Source organism: Staurois parvus, unplaced genomic scaffold (assembly GCF_062004578.1).
Source record: "Staurois parvus isolate SC_StPar_1 unplaced genomic scaffold, SC_StPar_1.0 ptg001041l, whole genome shotgun sequence".
NCBI lineage: Eukaryota > Metazoa > Chordata > Amphibia > Anura > Ranidae > Staurois > Staurois parvus.
In genome coordinates, this window is record NW_028318837.1 from 221,648 (window position 1) to 241,431 (window position 19,784).

At 45.9% G+C, this 19,784-nt stretch overlaps 1 protein-coding gene across 1 annotated transcript in view; it reads right to left on the minus strand.

Moving 5' to 3' along the window:
* Window positions 1-10,446: 10,446 nt before the first annotated feature.
* GSG1L2 (GSG1 like 2) overlaps window positions 10,447-19,784 on the minus strand; it is an 81,454-nt gene continuing 72,116 nt past the window's right edge. Inside the window, exon 5 of the mRNA XM_089657911.1 lies at window positions 10,447-10,822. Coding sequence (XP_089514037.1) covers window positions 10,531-10,822 — 292 coding nt within the window. The 3' untranslated portion in view covers window positions 10,447-10,530. The remainder of the gene's footprint in view (window positions 10,823-19,784) is intronic.

The following is a 19,784-nucleotide window of genomic DNA, read 5'->3' on the forward strand; positions in this document are numbered from 1 at the left end:
TTACACTCCTCTAGGGGGGTGGGGGTGTAGGCAGAGTGCTTATTCTAGCCTAGTTAGGTGCTGCCCCAGTCAGGAGGAGTAGATTCATCTATGTTTACCAGTTCCTTTTTGGCTGGCTTTCTAGATCCAACCCACTGGCCCTGTGCATATAAAAGGGGACAGTGTCCGGATTGAGAGTCCTTTTCCACCCTCTTTCTGTTATCATTCTCACTGTTGCTACCATTCTCGGAGTCTAACATGCCAGTCTGCTGAGCCATGTCGAGTCTGGAGTTCCCGATGAAGATTGCCTTGCATTGGAATCCTGCCACCATGTGGGGGGATTGCTAGGACCTGCAGTCTGCCCTGGAGAACACCAGCTTCTAGACACTGTGAAGACGGACTTTTACCTGTGAAGGTATGCTGGGGCAGTCACAAACCTAGTTAGGGATTAGTGTAGGGAAAGACTGTTACCTTGTTTGACCACAATGCCAGATTATTTAGGTAAAGCTTCTGAAACTTTGTCCTTTGCCTGGTCTGAAGTTACTAAAGAGGTGTAAGGCAACACATTGGGGCACATTTTATACATAGTCTACAGCATAGGACAGTACAACACATTTGGGTATGGTGACAACAAGAGTTAAACACAGCGTTGAGTTGAGCATGTGGCTACCAAGGGTAATGAAGTTTTCACTTACAGATTATCATAAGTGTGTACCTGGGATAGGAGGGATAGTCTCTTTGCAGGAGGGAGTGTTTGTCGGCACACTCTCTATAAGTGTTCCATATCCGGTAGCAATGGGAGCAGATCAGCACCACAGAGGACCTCAGCCTGTGCATAGGTAAAGAGGAGTAAGAGGTAGGCGAGTTTAGGTATAGAATCTACTCTGAGTGCACATGGGATTCCATTCTGTTACTGGGAGTGAGGTAGAGGAGATACGCTGGACAGGTGGAGAGGGCATAGGCTCTGTGTGTCCCTCCTAAAACTATGACAGTGAAGGTGTACATTGACACGGGGATGAAAGTTCAGTTTATCATTCAAGTGTACACAGTGTACAACACAAAGTAAAGGTACCCCATGTATAAGGTGAGTGACCCGTACAAGGTGCCTAGTGTAGCCTAGAAGAACTCATCCCAGAGTAGGCCTCATATGTGACCCATACTTCGCATCCAATGAGGAGCATAACATGGAGGAAGTACCACTCACCTGCTCATCATCATACAGGCTCACAATACTCTGGAAATGAGCAGTGCTCACACAAAATTAGGCGATCAAGGCTCAGCTTTAGAAGAACGTTCAACCTCGTGTCACCGCAAGAAGAAGAAGAAACTGCTGATGTGATATCGCCAGACCGTTGTAGAGGTTTCTCTAAAAAAGAAAACAAAACACACACGGGGGTGGGGGGAGGCGAGTGCAGCAGGGTCTAAAATTTAGTGAATTCCACTTTACTGCTGGGGAAAGGTACCCCATGTGTGGGGCGAGTGACCCCACCCACATTGCCTATCTTAGCCCAAAGAACCCTGGTGGGTTTGGAACATGGCTTGATAACCAGCACATAGACAGTCATATCTGCCCGTCCCCTCCTACAAAACTGTGGCCAGTAGGAGTAAATAATACCTCAGGCTTGGTGGTCAGTGGTTTTAGTGGGAGGAAAAGTGCCCCCATTGTTGGTAACAGTGGGAGGAATAGTATCCCATTGTTGGTGTAAGTGGGAGGAATAGTGCTCCATCGTTGATGTCAATGGGAGGAATAGTGCCCCATTGTTGGTGTCAATGGGAGGAATAGTGTCCCATTGTTGGTATCAGTGGGAGGAATAGTGCCCAATCGTTGATGTCAATGGGAGGAATAGTGCCCCATTGTTGGTGTCTATGGGAGGAATAGTGTCCCATTGTTGGTATCAGTGGGAGGAATAGTGTCCCATCATTGGTGTCAGTGGGAGGAATAGTGCCCAATCATTGATGTCAGTGGGAGGAATAGTGCCCCATTGTTGGTGTCAATGGGAGGAATAGTGTCCCATTGTTGGTATCAGTGGGAGGAATAGTGTCCCATCATTGGTGTCAGTTGGAGTTATAGTGCCACATTGTTGGTTTCACTGGAAGGAATAGTGCCCCATTGTTGGTTTCACTGGAAGGAATAGTGCTCCATCATTGGTTTTAGTGGAAGAAATACTACTCCATCATTGGTTTCACTGGAAGGAATAGTGCCCCAAATTTTGGTTTCAGTGGAAGGAATAGTGCCCTGTTGTTGGTTTCAGTGGAAGGAATAGTGCCCCATTGTTTGTTTCAGTGGAAGGAATAGTGCCCCGTTGGTTTCAGTGGAAGGAATACTGCCCCATTGTTAGTTTCAGTGGAAGGTATAGTGCTCCATCATTGGTTTTAGTGGAAGGTATAGTGCCCCATCATTGGTCTCAGTGGAAGGTATAGTGCCCCATCATTGGTTTTAGTGGAAGGAATAGTGCCCCATCTTTGGTCTCAGTGGAAGGTATAGTGCTCCATCATTGGTTTTAGTGGAAGGAATAGTGCCCCATCTTTGGTCTCAGTGGAAGGTATAGTGCTCCATCATTGGTTTTAGTGGAAGGTATAGTGCTCCATCATTGGTTTTAGTGGAAGGAATAGTGCCCCGTTGTTGGTTTCAGTGGAAGGAATAGTGCTCCATCATTGGATTTAGTAGGAGGAATAGTGCCCCCATTGTTGGATTTTTGGCAGGACCAACAGATATTTTTTGCATTTATTGACCGGATATAACAAACACTTTCAATTTTTATGCAACAAATTGAAAGGGAACAAATACATAATTTAATATACATTAAGGGGTCTATTTATAAAATGTTACCTGTGTGAATGCTAAGGCATGAATAAGCCCCATAATATGTCCTAGGATTTCCTATGCTTGTCAGCTCCATCTGGAAATACAATATTTCAGGGATTATTTACAGCATCTGCGTGAATGGTGAGGCATTCCTGGATCCCATAATACAGAGCAGGTAACTGAGCTCATCCCTGGGGTTTCCTGGGATTCTGCAGACTGACACCCTACTCCCCCGGGAAGGGGGGGGGGGGGTTATGAATGAATTTGACCTGGAGATAAAAATAGCCTGATAACTTTTGATTTTTTTTTTCCTTCACTTTTCTTTCGCTTGATGAGCCAGTGACCCCTTACTTGCCCTATGGTGACAATGCTGACTCACTGCACTGTGTTTATAGAGCAGGGTTGTCACTCTAGGACTCCCCCTGCAGGTTCAGAGACACTCAGAGGTAATTGTGAGGAATTTGTATATGGAGAGGATATTTACCACCTTCATGGCTGTGGTGCATATACTAGTGACAGGGTCACTTTAAAAGGGCACTGGGAAGGTTACTGCTGCTACTGAGAAATCTGGAGGGAATTATCTGCATAAGGGGTTCTTTACTGTTAGTTCGGCGAGGATGTGGAACTCCCTCCCACAGTTGGTGGGGTCAGCAGGGGGTGTAGGTAAGTTAGGAAAAATTTCTAGATGTGTTTTTTAGTGAGCACAATGTACAGAGATACATTGCTCACCAAATTTTGACATAAACATACACTTTCAGGTTGAACCGAATGAACTGGTGTCTTTATTCAACCTTACCAACTATGTAGGACTATAATCTGTGCAGGAAAATATCTGAGCATGTAGGGGAACCAGCCTGGCTGACAAATCCGGGAAAAGGAATGCTGTCGTGTCAGTTTACAGCTGAGATATTCTGTCTACACACAATGAATCACCTATCACCGGGGAACTCCACCTGTAGGTTCTGGGAATCCCCTGGGGTGTAAGATATCTGACTGCAGGTTCTGGGAATCCCTCAGGGTGTAAGATATCTGACTGCAGGTTCTGGGAATCCCCCACAATGAGCCCCATCTCCATGTAAGAATGATGACACATTTCACAGCATATCAGCTTGGCACATTTACTTCTTACCAGTCTTACCTTGGTATAACAGTACAGGCTCCAGTAGGAAATATCAAGATTTTGCTCATCCCCATCCCAGTCTGCCTGTAGGAGTCTGCAGGTTGTCTACTACTTCAAATAGACGCAGCAATACCTTGTGCCCACAGTTCCCCTGGTATTGGGAGTACAGTTGTCATTTTCAGCTCCATTCAGGGGCGGACTGACCATTTGGAAACTCGGCACTGCCCGAGGGCCCGGGGTCAGTAGGGGGCCCCATGAGATGCCCCTGGTACCTTTTTCATAGGCTTTTTTGAGTTTGGGCAAGGACACAGGGGCCCCATGATCCCCTGTTGCTCGGGGGCCCGATGAGTTATCAGTCCGCCCCTGGCTCCACCCATATAAAAAATCGCCGATCGGCAATTACTGCTCACTGCCCCAACTGAACTAAGCTGATGGAAGCAGACATTTGTTACAGGTTAATGAATGTAAAGGAATAATTAGGTAAAATTTTATATACTGTATATTTGTTGCTATCGACTAAATGGTAATCCTCCTATCAGTATGTATTCCTTGCATAGATACATAGTCTGGCTGAAAAAAGACAAAAGTCCATCCAGTTCAACCATTAAAAAAAAAAAAAAAAAAAAAAGTTATAATCCTACATCCACAGTTGATCCAGAGGAAGGCAACAAAACCCAGCAAAGCACGATCCAATTTGCTCCTGCAGGGGAGAAAATTCCTTCCTGATCCCCCGAGAGGCAATCAGATATTCCCTGGATCAACCTTACCTATAAATGTTAGTATCCAGTTATATTCTGTGTATCCAAGAAAGAATCCAGGACTTTCCTACAGCAATCCACTGAGCTGGCCACAACCAACTCTTGAGGGAGTAATGAGACGTAATGAGCGCCCCCTTGTCCTCTGTGATGACCTCAGGGTGAATAACTCTACACCGAGTTCACTATATGAACCACTGATGTATTTATACATGTAGATCATATCCCCCCTTATGTATTATACATGGAGATCATATCCCCCCTTATGTATTATACATGGTGATCATATCCCCCTTATGTATTATACATGGAGATCATATCCCCCTTATGTATTATACATGGAGATCATATCCCCCTTATGTATTATACATGGAGATCATATCCCCCCTTATGTATTATCCATGGAGATCATATCCCCCCCTTATGTATTATACATGGAGATCATATCCCCCCTTATGTATTATACATGGAGATCATATCCCCCCTTATGTATTATACATGGAGATCATATCCCCCCTTATGTATTATACATGGTGATCATATCCCCCTTATGTATTATACATGGTGATCATATCCCCCCCTTATGTATTATACATGGAGATCATATCCCCCCTTATGTATTATACATGGTGATCATATCCCCCCTTATGTATTATACATGGAGATCATATCCCCCCTTATGTATTATACATGGAGATCATATCCCCCGTATGTATTATATATGGTGATCATATCCCCCTCTTATGTATTATACATGGAGATCATATCCCCCCTTATGTATTATACATGGAGATCATATCCCCCCTTATGTATTATACATAGTGATCATATCCCCCCCTTATGTATTATACATGGAGATCATATCCCCCCTTATGTATTATACATGGAGATCATATCCCCCCTTATGTATTATACATGGAGATCATATCCCCCTTATGTATTATACATGGAGATCATATCCCCCCTTATGTATTATACATGGTGATCATATCCCCCCTTATGTATTATACATGGAGATCATATCACGTCCATCGGATTGCCAGACAGAGAAGCATGTTTGGTCCCTCCAGAGAACACGTCTCCACTGCTCTAGAGTCCAGTGGTGGCATGCTTTACACCACGGCATCCGACGCTTTGCATTGCACTTGGTGCTGTAAGGCTTGGATGCAGCTGCTCGGCCATGGAAACCCATTCCATGAAGCTCTCTACACACTGTTGTTGGGCTCATCTGAAGGCCACACCAAGTTTGGAGGTCTTTAGCTATTGACTCTGCAGACAGTTGGTGACTTCTGCGCACTGTGTGCTTCAGCATGCACTGACCCCGCCCTGTCATGTGACGTGGCCTACCACTTGGTGGCTGAGTTGCTGTTGTTCCCAGTTGCTTCCACTTTGTTATAATCCCACTAACAGTTGAGCGTGGAATATTTAGTATCCAGGAAATGTCACGGATGGACTTATTGCCCAGGTGGCAACCTATCACGGGACCACGCTTGGAGTCACTGAGCTCCTGAGAGTGACCCATTCTTTCACCAATGTCTGTAGAAGCAGTCTGCATGCCTAGGGGATGATTGTATACACCTGTGTCCATGGAGGGGATTGGAACACCTGAATCACATGATTTGGAGGGCGGGGCCAATACTTTTGGCAATATAATGTATATATGTATTTCAAGCACCTGGCTATATATATATATATATATATAGTATATACACTCACAGGTCACTTTATTAGGTCCATCTTGCTAGCATTGGTTTCGACCCCCTTTTGTCTTCAGAACTGCCTTCATTCTTTGTGACATAGATTCAACAAGGTATTGGAAACAGTCCTCAGAGATTTGGGTCCATATTGACATGAGTTACTGTTACCTTTCAATCATCCTGAACCAGTCTGCCCATTCTGCTCTGACATCAACAATGCATTTTCATCCTGACAACTGACACTCACTGGATATTTTCTCTTTATCAGACCATTCTCTGTAAGTCCTAGAGATGGTTGTGCATGAAAATCCCAGTAGAGCAGCAGATTTTGAAATACTCAGCACCAGCTTGTTGCTGCCATGTGATTGGCTATCAGTTTGTGTTACCAAGCAATTGAACAGGTGTACCCAATAAAGCGAGTGTGTGTATATATAAATATACTGTGTGACCACTACACGTGGGCATGAGGTCATCACAGAGGACAAGGGGGCGCTCATTACGTCTCATTACTCCCTCAAGAGTTGGTTCTGACGAGCCCAGTGCACAGAATATAACTGGATATAACATTTATAGGTAAAGTTGATCCAGGGAATATCCGATTGCCTCTCGGGGGGTCAGGAAGGAATTTGTTTTCCCTGCAGGAGAAAATTGGATCATGCTTTGCTGGGTTTTGTTGCCTTCCTCTGGATCAACTGTGGATGTAGGATTATAACTTTTTTTTTTTAATGGTTGAACTGGATGGACTATTGTCATTTTTCAGGCAGACTAACTATGTAACCATGTATGTATGTATGCATAAGCTGCGCAGTGACTGACATTAAAAGGGAAATACAGGAGCTACCACTGACAACTTTTGAAAATGCTATCTGCCTGGCTGCTTACTGCTGTCAGTGATTTGAGGCAGTAACCACAAAAAAACAAGCTGTGGGCTAAGTCAGTTTGTAGTTCAGGAATTCAGAAAGTATTGTCTCAGGCTATGGGGAGGCCTGACCAATTACATCCAAAAGGAACTCTGTTTATATTAAATGGCCAAATTGCTTTTATCTCAGCAGCTGTTCAGCCAAGCTTCAGATTGCGTTGTCTGATATATCGATATTCATTAGCAGTGATCCATCATTCACTCTGTGCAATCAGTTTTGCAGGGTGGAATATTTGTGGAGAGAATTGCTCCCAGTTATTGTTTCACTGAAAGCCATGTCCTGCTCTACATGTGAAATATATAGAAGAGTGACAGTGCCACACATCAAAAATAATTCCAGTATTTTTTTTCTTCTCCCAACAAGAGGTAACAAGATAAAGTGAATACGTTTCGGGGCTCACAAAGCTACTTCATCAGGGCTGTGAAACAAGATAACACAAACAGAAATGAAAGGATCCAATGCCATGTATAAAAGTGATACTAAAACTAAAAACGTTTTTTACCTTAAAGTGTTCCTAAACCTCGGACCCTGCATTCACTATATCTGATCTCCCAGGACCCTGCATTCACTATATCCGGTCTCCCCGGACCCTGCATTCACTATATCTGGTCTCCCCGGACCCTGCATTCACTATATCCGGTCTCCCCGGACCCTGCATTCACTATATCTGATCTCCCAGGACCCTGCATTCACTATATCCGGTCTCCCCATACCCTGCATTCACTATATCTGATCTCCCAGGACCCTGCATTCACTATATCTGGTCTCCCCGAACCCTGCATTCACTATATCTGATCTCCCAGGACCCTGCATTCACTATATCTGGTCTCCCCAGACCCTGCATTCACTATATCTGATCTCCCCGGACCCTGCATTCACTATATCTGGTCTCCCTGGACCCTGCATTCACTATATCTGGTCTCCCCGGACCCTGCATTCACTATATCCAGTCTCTCAGGACCCTGCATTCACTATATCCGGTCTCCCCGGACCCTGCATTCACTATATCCGGTCTCCCCGGACCCTGCATTCACTATATCTGGTCTCCCCAGACCCTGCATTCACTATATCTGGTCTCCCCAGACCCTGCATTCACTGTATCTGGTCTCTCCGAACCCTGCATTCACTATATCTGATCTCCCAGGACCCTGCATTCACTATATCCGGTCTCCCCATACCCTGCATTCACTATATCTGATCTCCCAGGACCCTGCATTCACTATATCTGATCTCCCAGGACCCTGCATTCACTATATCTGGTCTCCCCGGACCCTGCATTCACTATATCTGATCTCCCAGGACCCTGCATTCACTATATCTGGTCTCCCCAGACCCTGCATTCACTATATCTGATCTCCCCGGACCCTGCATTCACTATATCTGGTCTCCCTGGACCCTGCATTCACTATATCTGGTCTCCCCGGACCCTGCATTCACTATATCCAGTCTCTCAGGACCCTGCATTCACTATATCCGGTCTCCCCGGACCCTGCATTCACTATATCTGGTCTCCCCGGACCCTGCATTCACTATATCTGGTCTCCCCAGACCCTGCATTCACTATATCTGGTCTCCCCAGACCCTGCATTCACTGTATCTGGTCTCTCCGAACCCTGCATTCACTATATCTGGTCTCCCCGGACCCTGCATTCTCTATATCCACTCTCCCCAGATCCTGCATTCACTATATCTGGTCTCCCAGGACCCCGCATTCACTATATCTGGTCTCCCTGGACCCTGCATTCACTATATCCGCTCTCCCCGGACCCTGCATTCACTATATCCACTCTCCCCGGACCCTGCATCCACTATATCCGCTCTCCCCAGACCCTGCATTCACTCAATCTGCTCTCCCCGGTCCCTGCATTCACTATATCCGCTCTCCCCGGACCCTGCATTCACTATATCTGGTCTCCCCAGACCCTGCATTCACTACATCTGGTCTCCATGGACCCTGCATTCACTATATCCGCTCTCCTCAGACCCTGCATTCACTATATCCTCTCTCTCCAGGACCCTGCATTCACTATATGTGGTCCCCCGGACCCTGCATTCACAATATTCGCTCTCCTCAGACCCTGCATTCACTATATCTGGTCTCCCCGGACCCTGCATTCACTATATCTGGTCTCCCCGGACCCTGCATTCACTATATTCGGTCTCTAAGGACCCTGCATTCACTATATCCGCTCTCCCCGGACCCTGCATTCACTATATCCGCTCTCTCCAGGACCCTGCATTCACTAAGTGTATCAATGTTATTATAATCTGTTTATATTATATCCAACTTGTTATATAATCAAATTTGTAAATAATGTCTATACATATATCATACAGAACAAAAACAAAATAATAACATAATAGTAATAATAAGGTTAGAATACTAATAAAGTAAGGCAGTTAAGCAAGACATTAATAATAATACAAATAATAATAATATACATCATATTAGATGATTATTATGATTAATAATATTGATGATAATATACATTGTATTAGATTATTATTATAACCACCTTTTTTGTTATTTTTATATTCATTGCCTTTCTTTATTATTATTATTATTATAACATTATTATTATTATTTTGTTGTTATATATTAGATACCGATTAGGTATAGATATTATTTTACAGATTTGAAGATATAACACAGTTGGATATAATATAGTTTATTTTTTAAGATGAAACTTCTATTCATAGGTATCATTTTTAACAAGTTCTATTGGTTACAGAGTAGCAAACTTAGATCCTTCATTTATCATATGTTTTTGTTATCTAGTTTCATGGGGGTAGATTTACTAAAGCTGGTGCACTCAGAATCTGGTGCAGCTTTGTATGGTAGCCAGTCGGCTTCTAACTTGTTCAATAAAGCTTTGGCAATGAAACCCGGAAGCTGATTGGTTTCTATGCAGATCTGTGCGTTCTCTTCTGACCTCTTGTTGTGAGAAATGAACTTTTGTAGACTTACTTTTGATTTGTGGTGCTCTCATCATTCTATATATTCTTCAGACTGCTCCAGGGACCTCAGTAATACTTCAGTTGACTGAGCACAGCTTTAAAAAGCTGAAATGGAAACCTGATTACATTCACATTTGGATTCACCACCCTACTTGCCCATTTCTTTAGTCTGCGGTCGCAGTGTTTGGTTGGACAACCATTCAGACAACCATTCACAGAACGGGCAGGCCCATTGCAGAATTTTATTAGAAAAAAGTATAGAAGGACAATAATAATTGTGCAAAAAAAAAAAAACCTAGCAATATTCGTCGCACTGTCTGTAGGGGAAGTGGCTGGCGTTCCCATATGCTGTGGGGTTTTGGCCGCTGATTGATAAATCCACAAGTCCCTCTCGGTTGGTCGGTATGGTGCTGATGTAGACATCCCACACTGGCCGGGAGCCGTCTTGTTCCGGGGTTTTCGGCTTGTTGTGCAGAGTCCGCTCCAGGTTCCTCCGCCTCTGTTTGAACTCCAGGATGGTCTTGGTGTATCTGTTGATGGTGGTCACAGAGGCGGCCATGCAGCATGTGAATGAGCCCCATGCCAGACTGCGGGAGGAAGAAAAAGTCAGCTTTAATGTTCATGGGAACATATATTGAGCTTGCATTTTCTTTCATATTTTATTTCATGGTCAGCACTAAAAGAGTAACATTTTAAAACTTCATGCTGAGTTAAAAAAAAAATTCCAAAATTATATTTTTCATTTTCCTACCCACTCAGTAGGTGAAGCTCCAGGCTTACTCATTAGTTTACCTGTCTGTTCTTAGCTGCTCTGTTGAAAAAAGCCAGGTGTTCACAGAGCTCATTAGCTCAATGTACCTGTTAGTAAATAAGTCAGAGCGTTGACTCTTTCCCCTCACCGATAAGATGATTCAATTAGAGAGAGCCAGCATGAAGGCAGACTTCCCCTAATTTGAGCTCTCTTGATTACCCATAATGCTCTGGGATTCCTTTTGCCATTGGTGCTCCCTGTATTAAATGTTTGCCTATGCAGCCTTTGTTCTGCAAGTAAAGTAAAAAAAAAACAAAAACACAAGCATGAATTTAAAACCTCCCTTCTCTAAGTATCCTTTCCCCCCTCCAACTCTCTATTCAGCCATATCAGCTTGGAGAGGACCACATCAGGGTCATTTAATGGGACACGTAGACAGGAAGTTGTGCAAAGGGAAAATCTTCCCAGATATATAACATGTATTGAATTTTCTGTACAGCAAGTTGTTCTACATTGTGTGTCGAAAAAATACCCCTCCACCCCCAATATCTAATAATGATATAAGTGTGTAGGCCCTGCGTTCCGATGGACTGTCCCTATCCAAATGTAGTGTTAGAAGCTAGGCTGTAGCCATCCTGAACTTTTATAATATCTGGGATTGCGGAGTTTCACCCAAGTCAAAGAAAATTGTTTGTTTCAGCCTGCTACTGTTGAGTGTTCTCTAGTAGATAGAGGGAGAATACAATGTCTTGGAATATGAATATTTATTCTGCTCTGTCCAATCACTGAGAGACTTAGACCAGTGACGTAGGCTGGGGAGGAGAAAGAATATTTGGCAAGACCTCCTAGAATGGTCTTTACCTCCCAGGCTCTGGCTGGTGAGCATATGAGTGTAGCAGGGTCTGCTACATGTCAGGGTGCTGCCTGGGGAAGTGAAGCTCCAGAGAGGTTCAGTCTTTGTGTTCCAGGCCCTTTGGAGGAGGAAGCCAGAGCCAAGGAAGGGTGATTGTTCTCCTAGCTGCCCATCTGGTTCTCAAGTGTCCTAACCTGGCCAATGCTACAGGAGTGAAGGATCTAAAAGGTAGCAAACCTTTCAGGCCTGAAGAATCTACACAAGCCTGTGGCAGAGGCCTAAAGAGTTCCACAACTGTCCTTGGGGCTAAAGAATTCTTTGAGAAGTCTATGGTATGGAGAAACTAAAAAAGTAGCCAACCCTTCAGGCATCCAAAATCTACTCTAGCCTGTGACAGAGGACTGAAGGAACCAAAAGGTAACCAACCATTCGGGCTTACAGAAGCCTGTGGCAGAGGCCTGAACAGACCTAACTTTGTCTATGGTAGAGGAGTGAAGGAAGTAAAAGGTAGCCAACTATTTGAGTCTACAAAATGTAGCAGAGGCCCGAAGTGTCCTAACTGGGCCTGTGGCAGAGGAATGAAGGAACTAAAAGGTAGCCAACCATTTGGGTCTACAAAATCTACACTAGCCTGTGGCAGATGCCTGAAGAGTCCTTACTTGGCCTATGGCAGAGAACTGAAAGAACTAAAAAGGTAGCCAACCATTTGCATCTACAAAATCTACACTAGCCTGTGGAAGAGACCCAAAGTGTCCTATCCTGGCCTGTGTCAAAGGACTGAAAGAAGTAAAAGGTAGCCAACCATTCGGGCCTACAGAAGCCTTTGGCTAAGGTCTGAAGAGTCCTAACTTTGCCTGTGGCAGTGGTCTGAAGGAACTAAAAGGTATTCAACCATTTGGGTCTACAGAATCTACAATTGCCTGTGGTAGAGGCCTGAAGGATCCTAACCCTGTCTGTGGTAGGAATTGAAGCAAAAGAAAGCCAACTATGTGACAGAGGTCATAAGAAACTAGCAGATAGTAGCCTATCTGGTGTTCAAGAGTTTTTTTGAGAAGTCTATGGTTTGAAGTAATGTTTACAAGCTGTACCCTCTCTACCAGAGACTTTAAGAATTTCAACCATTTAGGCCTTCAGAATATACATTAGCACATGGCAGAGGCCTGTTGAGTCCTAATCTTGCTTGTGCCAGAAGTCTGAAGGAAGTAAAAGTTAGCCAACCATTTGGGTCTACAAAATCTACACTAGCCTGTGGAAGAGACCCGAAAGTGTCCAATCCTGGTCTGTGGCAAAGGACTGAAAAAACTAAAAGGTAGCCAACCATTCGGACCTACGGAAGCCTTTGGCCAAGGTCTGAAGAGTCCTAACTTGACCTATGGCAGAGGTCTGAAGGAACTAAAAGGTAACCAACCATGTGGGTCTACAGAATCTACACTTGCCTGTGGTAGGGGCCTGAAGTATCCTAACCCTGTCTGTGGTAGAAAAGTGAAGCAAAAGAGAGCTAACTATGTGATAGAGGTCATAAGATACTAACAGATAGTATCTCTACCAGAGGCCTGAAGAATTTCAACCATTTAGGCCTCCAGGATCTACACTAGCCCATGGCAGAGGCCTGAAGAGTCCTAACGTAGCCTGTAGCAGAGGTCTGAAGAACCAAAAAGGTGGACAACCATTTAGGCCTCCAGAATATACACTAGCCCATGGTAGAGGCCTATGGAGTCCTAATCTTGCTTGTGGTAGAGGTCTGATGGAAGTAAAAAGGTAGCCAACCATTTGGGCCTCCAAAATCTACACTACCCTGTGACAAAGGCCTGAGGAATCCTAATATAAATCTGAAGTAAAAAGGTAGCTAACCATGTGGTAGACGTCAAAAGATACTAGAAGACAGTAGCCTATCTGGAGTTCAAGAGTTTTTCAGACGTCTATGGTACGGACACATTTTAACATGCTGTTTTTGGGTATCCCATACCCATAGCCCTCTCTACTAGAGATGAGCGAATCGAACATGACGAAGTGGAATTCGTTCCGAAGATTTGGAAAAATTATATTCGCGACGAATCCGAAGATTAGCAAACTTCGGATGCACGAATCGAATTTTCCCAAAAATGGCGGCGACATGTGTGGCGACGGAGAAAATGGACAGAGAAGATGGGGCGGGGATCTCTGGGAAGGCGCGCAGACAAGGCGCGCTGACCCATAATGCATTCATGACATGTGATCGCATTAGCCAATCAGCAGCCAGCCAGCACTGTGTAATGGTGGAGCTATAAATCGCGGCCATCTTAGAATTCTCCATTAGCCTCCGGTCATTCAAGAGAGACAGACCTGTGTGTATTAAGGGACAGAGTTAGGGCCACAGAGACTTTAGGGACACAGAATCGTTACTCAGGGACACAGAATCGTTACTCAGGGACACAGAATCGTTACTTAGGGCCACAGCTATCAAAGAATCGAAAATTTAAAGTGACATACACCCTTTTTTTTTTTGGTGGCTGTCGTGCACAGTTGGTGCTGCAGTTTGCCGATTGTGCAAAATAAACTGACTTTCTGCTTCACAACCACTATTGTACGTTCAAAGAGTTAAATCCATTTTCACGCCGGCTGGCGGTAATATTTTTTGGGTCATTAGTGCATTCCAGTGACATAAACGTACAGTTTCCAGCCAACGGCAAGCTGCAATTGACCGATTGTGCTAAATAAACTGACTTTCTGCTTCACAACCACTATTGTACGTTCAAAGAGTTAAATCCATTTACACGCCGGGTGGCGGTAATATTTTTTGGGTGATTAGTGCATTCCAGTGACATAAACGTACCGTTTCCAGCCAACGGCAAGCTGCAATTGACCGATTGTGCTAAATAAACTGACTTTCTGCTTCACAACCACTATTGTACGTTCAAAGAGTTAAATCCATATACACGCCGGGTGGCGGTAATATTTTTTGGGTGATTAGTGCATTCCAGTGACATAAACATACAGTTTACAGCCAACGGCAAGCTGCAATTGACCGATTGTGTACAATAAACTGACTTTCTGCTTCACAACCACTATTGTACGTTCAAAGAGTTAAATCCATTTACACGCCGGCTGGCGGTAATATTTTTTGGGTGATTAGTGCATTCCAGTGACAGAAACGTACAGTTTCCAGCCAACGGCAAGCTGCAATTGACCGATTGTGTACAATAAACTGACTTTCTGCTTCACAACCACTATTGTACGTTCAAAGAGTTCGATCCATTTACACGCCGGGTGGCGGTAATATTTTTTGGGTGATTAGTGCATTCCAGTGACATAAACGTATAGTTTCCAGCCAACGGCAAGCTGCAATTGACCGATTGTGCTAAATAAACTGACTTTCTGCTTCACAACCACTATTGTACGTTCAAAGAGTTAAATCCATTTACACGCCGGCTGGCGGTAATATTTTTTGGGTGATTAGTGCATTCCAGTGACATAAACGTACAGTTTCCAGCCAACGGCAAGCTGCAATTGACCGATTGTGCTAAATAAACTGACTTTCTGCTTCACAACCACTATTGTACGTTCAAAGAGTTAAATCCATTTACACGCCGGCTGGCGGTAATATTTTTTGGGTGATTAGTGCATTCCAGTGACATAAACGTACAGTTTACAGCCAACGGCAAGCTGAAATTGACCGATTGTGTACAATAAACTGACTTTCTGCTTCACAACCACTATTGTACGTTCAAAGAGTTAAATCCATTTACACGCCGGGTGGCGGTAATATTTTTTGGGTGATTAGTGCATTCCAGTGACATAAACGTACCGTTTCCAGCCAACGGCAAGCTGCAATTGACCGATTGTGCTAAATAAACTGACTTTCTGCTTCACAACCACTATTGTACGTTCAAAGAGTTAAATCCATTTACACGCCGGGTGGCGGTAATATTTTTTGGGTGATTAGTGCATTCCAGTGACATAAACGTACAGTTTACAGCCAACGGCAAGCTGCAATTGACCGATTGTGTACAATAAACTGACTTTCTGCTTCACAACCACTATTGTACGTTCAAAGAGTTAAATCCGGTTTTATTTTTGGGGTGCTTATTGAATTAAAGAGTATGTCAGACAACACGCAGAGGAGTGGCAGAGGAGGCAATGTTTCAGGAGCGAGCAGACGTGGCAGCAGAGGAAGGGGTCGAGGCAGCACTAGTCGCAGCCAGAGGCCAGTGCTCCCGGTGTCATCCAGCGGTCGTGTCTCCACCGACAACCCTGCCGTCATCGATTGGTTGACTCGGTCGTCTTCCTCTTCCCAGGTCACCTCTGACACCTACAGCCAACGGTCGGTGGGTACGTCAGACACAACCGTTAGTTGGCATGGCCCGGGAGCAAGCCCACTGAAATCACGTGTCCTCGACCTGCCCCTGTCCTTTGGTGTTCCCTCACCAAGCGAAGTATCGCATGCTGTGGGCTCAGCCCCACTGTACAGTGAGGAAGAGCTAACAGAGGGCGGTCAGGAACGGGGGAGACATCCGCCTCTTCAGCAGCCAGGCGAAGAAGTACTGGCGAGGAGAGTGGCTCGGTAGCCGGTCTAGAGACAGGTCTGTCTCCTGACCCACACGCAGCCGAGGGGGCTAGTAGTGACGCGGAGACCCTAATTGATGATGATGAGGCTGTTCGCACTTGGCAGCCTCGTCGTCATCAGGCTATTGCTTCCGCATCATCAGGAGAAGAGGGTGCCAGCTTGCCAGCGAGCAAAACAGTCGGTGGGTTGCCCAGGAGGCAGCAGGGTCGCAGCAGTGTCAGTGGAGCCAAACGGCCACGGAGTAGAGCACCAGCTCCACTGCAGCCTACCACCACGGCCAGTAGTGGTGCCGGTGTGCACGGAGGAAGTAGCAGTCAGCCAGGGAGGAGTAGCGGGGGCAAAGTTTCCTACTTGGCGGTGTGGCAATTTTTTGTCAAGCCGCCCGAGGAAGTAAACGTAGCCGTATGTCGACTATGTGGCCAGAAAGTCAAGCGTGGCCAGGGGGCCTATGTTGGGACTACAGCGTTGCATCAGCATATGCAGCGTCGCCATTTGGTGGCCTGGGAAAACCGTGATAAAGATACGGCGGTTCTGCCTGCCCCAGCCCCCGCTCCATCACCCGCTCCGTTACTTGCTCCGTCACCCGACGTCAATCGCCCTCTATCAGCCAGTCAAGGCTCCAACACCTCTGCTGAGGGGAGTTGTCGCTCGTTGGCATCTTCCGCTCGTTCAGATGCTCCTTCTCCTGCTACTCCTCTTCACGGATTCCGTCAGCAGTCTTTCTTGGAATCCGTTTCCAAGAGACAACAGTTTGCGAGCACGCACCCGACGGTGCAGAAGCTGAACGTCCTCCTGTCCAAGTTGCTGGTGCTGCAGTCCCTCCCTTTCCAAGTGGTGGACTCAGCACCTTTCCGAGAAATGATGGCTTGTGCCGAGCCGCGGTGGAGAGTGCCAAGCCGGCATTTCTTCGCCAAAAAGGCAGTGCCAGCCCTGCATTCACATGTAGAAGAGATGGTGGGCCAGTCTTTAAGCATGTCGGTCTCTGCCAAAGTGCACGGCAGCGCCGACGTGTGGAGCTGTAACTACGGTCAGGGACAGTACATGTCATTTACGGCCCACTGGGTGAATGTGGTGCCGGCACAGCTGCACCAGCAACTTGGACAGGTCACGCCGCTTTTGCCTCCACGTTTGCACGTCCTTGGTCCAGCAAAGATGTCCGCCTCTACCACCTCTTCTTCCGCCGTGTCCTCAGCCGCCACCCCCGTGCCAAGTCCCATTACCCGACCGGCATATCACATGTGCAGGGCGCAACGGTGTCACGCTGTGCTGCACCTGGTATGCCTTGGCGAACGTAGTCACACAGGGGAGGAACTTCTGAGTGTAATGAACAGAGAAATCGACAGATGGCTGTCTCCGCGCAAACTGAAAATCGGAACCATGTTGACCGACAACGGAAAGAACATGGTGTCTGCTCTGCGTCAAGGAAGGTTGTGCCATGCGCCATGCATGGCTCACGTGTTCAATCTGGTTGTCAAGCGGTTCCTAAAATCCACCATCCCACTGCAAGACATCCTTAAAATGTCACGTAAACTTTGCATGCATTTCAGCCATTCCTACACCGCAAAGCACACCCTCCTTGAGCTGCAGCGGCAGAACGGAATTCCACATCATCGCCTGATCTGCGACGTTGCAACAAGGTGGAATTCAACCCTACACATGTTAGACTGCCTTTACGAACAGCAAAAGGCCATCACCGATTTCCTGATGTTACAAGCGGATAAAGGTACTCCCCTGTGTAACTTAGATGTCAGCCATTGGCAGCTCATGCGTGACACCTGCCGCTTGCTCAGGCCCTTTGAGGAGGCCACGCTATTCGTGAGTCGGCAGGACTATGGGATGAACGACGTCATTCCTCTGTTGCACGTCCTGGAACAAATGCTGTTAACAATGGCTGGTCAGGGTGCGGTAGACGTGGCGCACAGATCTCAACGCCACATGACCCCTGTGGGGGCAGGACAGGAAGAAGAGGAGGAGGTAGAGGAGGACATTGGTGCTCAGGAATTATTGAGTGAAATGGGTGGTTTTTCCACTCAGCGGACAGGAGTGGAGGAGCAGGAGCATGTGGTAGAGGAGGAGGAGGAGGAGACAGAGGACCCAGACGCACCGTGGCAGTATGCTGTGGAGATGGAGGCAGGGAGTCCCTCGCATTCCTTGGCACAAATGGCCCACAATGTCTCCTCACACTGCTGGTGGGTTCCATTTTGTCATAGGGTGCTGTATGGCCTCCCATTGCTGCTGCCTCCACCGCCACACTGTGGCTCCACACTCTGGTTTTGGCCCCGTGACTGCCCAAATGAGTGAAGTGTGCGGTGATTCTAAGATCGACGGCACGCATCTGCATGTCATACTGACTGACAGTATTATTTCTCTTCCCCAGCAGACTCCAAGGGCATTTAAATTAAAGGTACAGTGTTCTGCACTAATATAAAGGCTCTCTGAAGCCTAGAAACACCCTTTTTATAAGTTAAATTCGCAGCGAATATATTCGGCTCGAAGCAAATTTATTCCGCGAATTCGGCGAATCAGCCGAACCGAATTTTTGAATAATTCGCTCATCTCTACTCTCTACCTAAGACAACAAAGCCAATACATTTCAAAAAATGAATTGAAGATGCTAACGTCTGTTGGGTCACTGTTGGTGCATCAGTGAGTGTTTGGGTACAGCTACAGGGAAGGAACCTGTTAAATCTGGCAGCTCCTTGGGGAGAGGGGACATTACTCCAGTATATATAAAAACATACTTTCCCCTAGACTGGCCTTAAGTTAATATTTGCTGCTCTGTTATATTCTCCGCTGGCGGATTTTAAGCCTCTTTGCTGATCAAATCTCTTTTTTTTCCTCCTCGTCAGACAGAAAGTTCCATTCAGAACGTCCAAATCACTTCAAAAAGAATTCGATAAAACACTTAATGGCTTTTTCCATCATCAAACAAATTCTTCCCACCATAAAAGTCCTGAATCAGCAGTTCCGCACAGGGGGGAGGGGCTTATCCAGCGATCTCCGCGCACTCAGCACCGTCAGGGCCATGATTTGTATGGTGATGTGTGCCAGTAATGAAAGATTAAATCTCACCGAAGAGACGTGCGCTGTGATAGTACTGATGTCTAAAGAGGAACTCCACTCAGAATGATAGGCAGGGGCGGACTGACCATTGGGAAACTCTGGCACTGCCCGAGGGCTTGGGGTCAGTAGGGGGCCCCATGAGATGCCCCTGGTACCTTTTTCATAGGCTTTCTCGAGTTTGGGCAAGGACACAGGGACCCATGATCCCCTATTGCCCGGGGGCCCCATGAGTTGTCAGTCCACCCCTGGTCATAGGTCAGGGTCTATTTATATGGGGGACAGTTCTAAGATTACCATTTCATTAACTAATTATGAACTTCTGCAAACTACACCTATTTA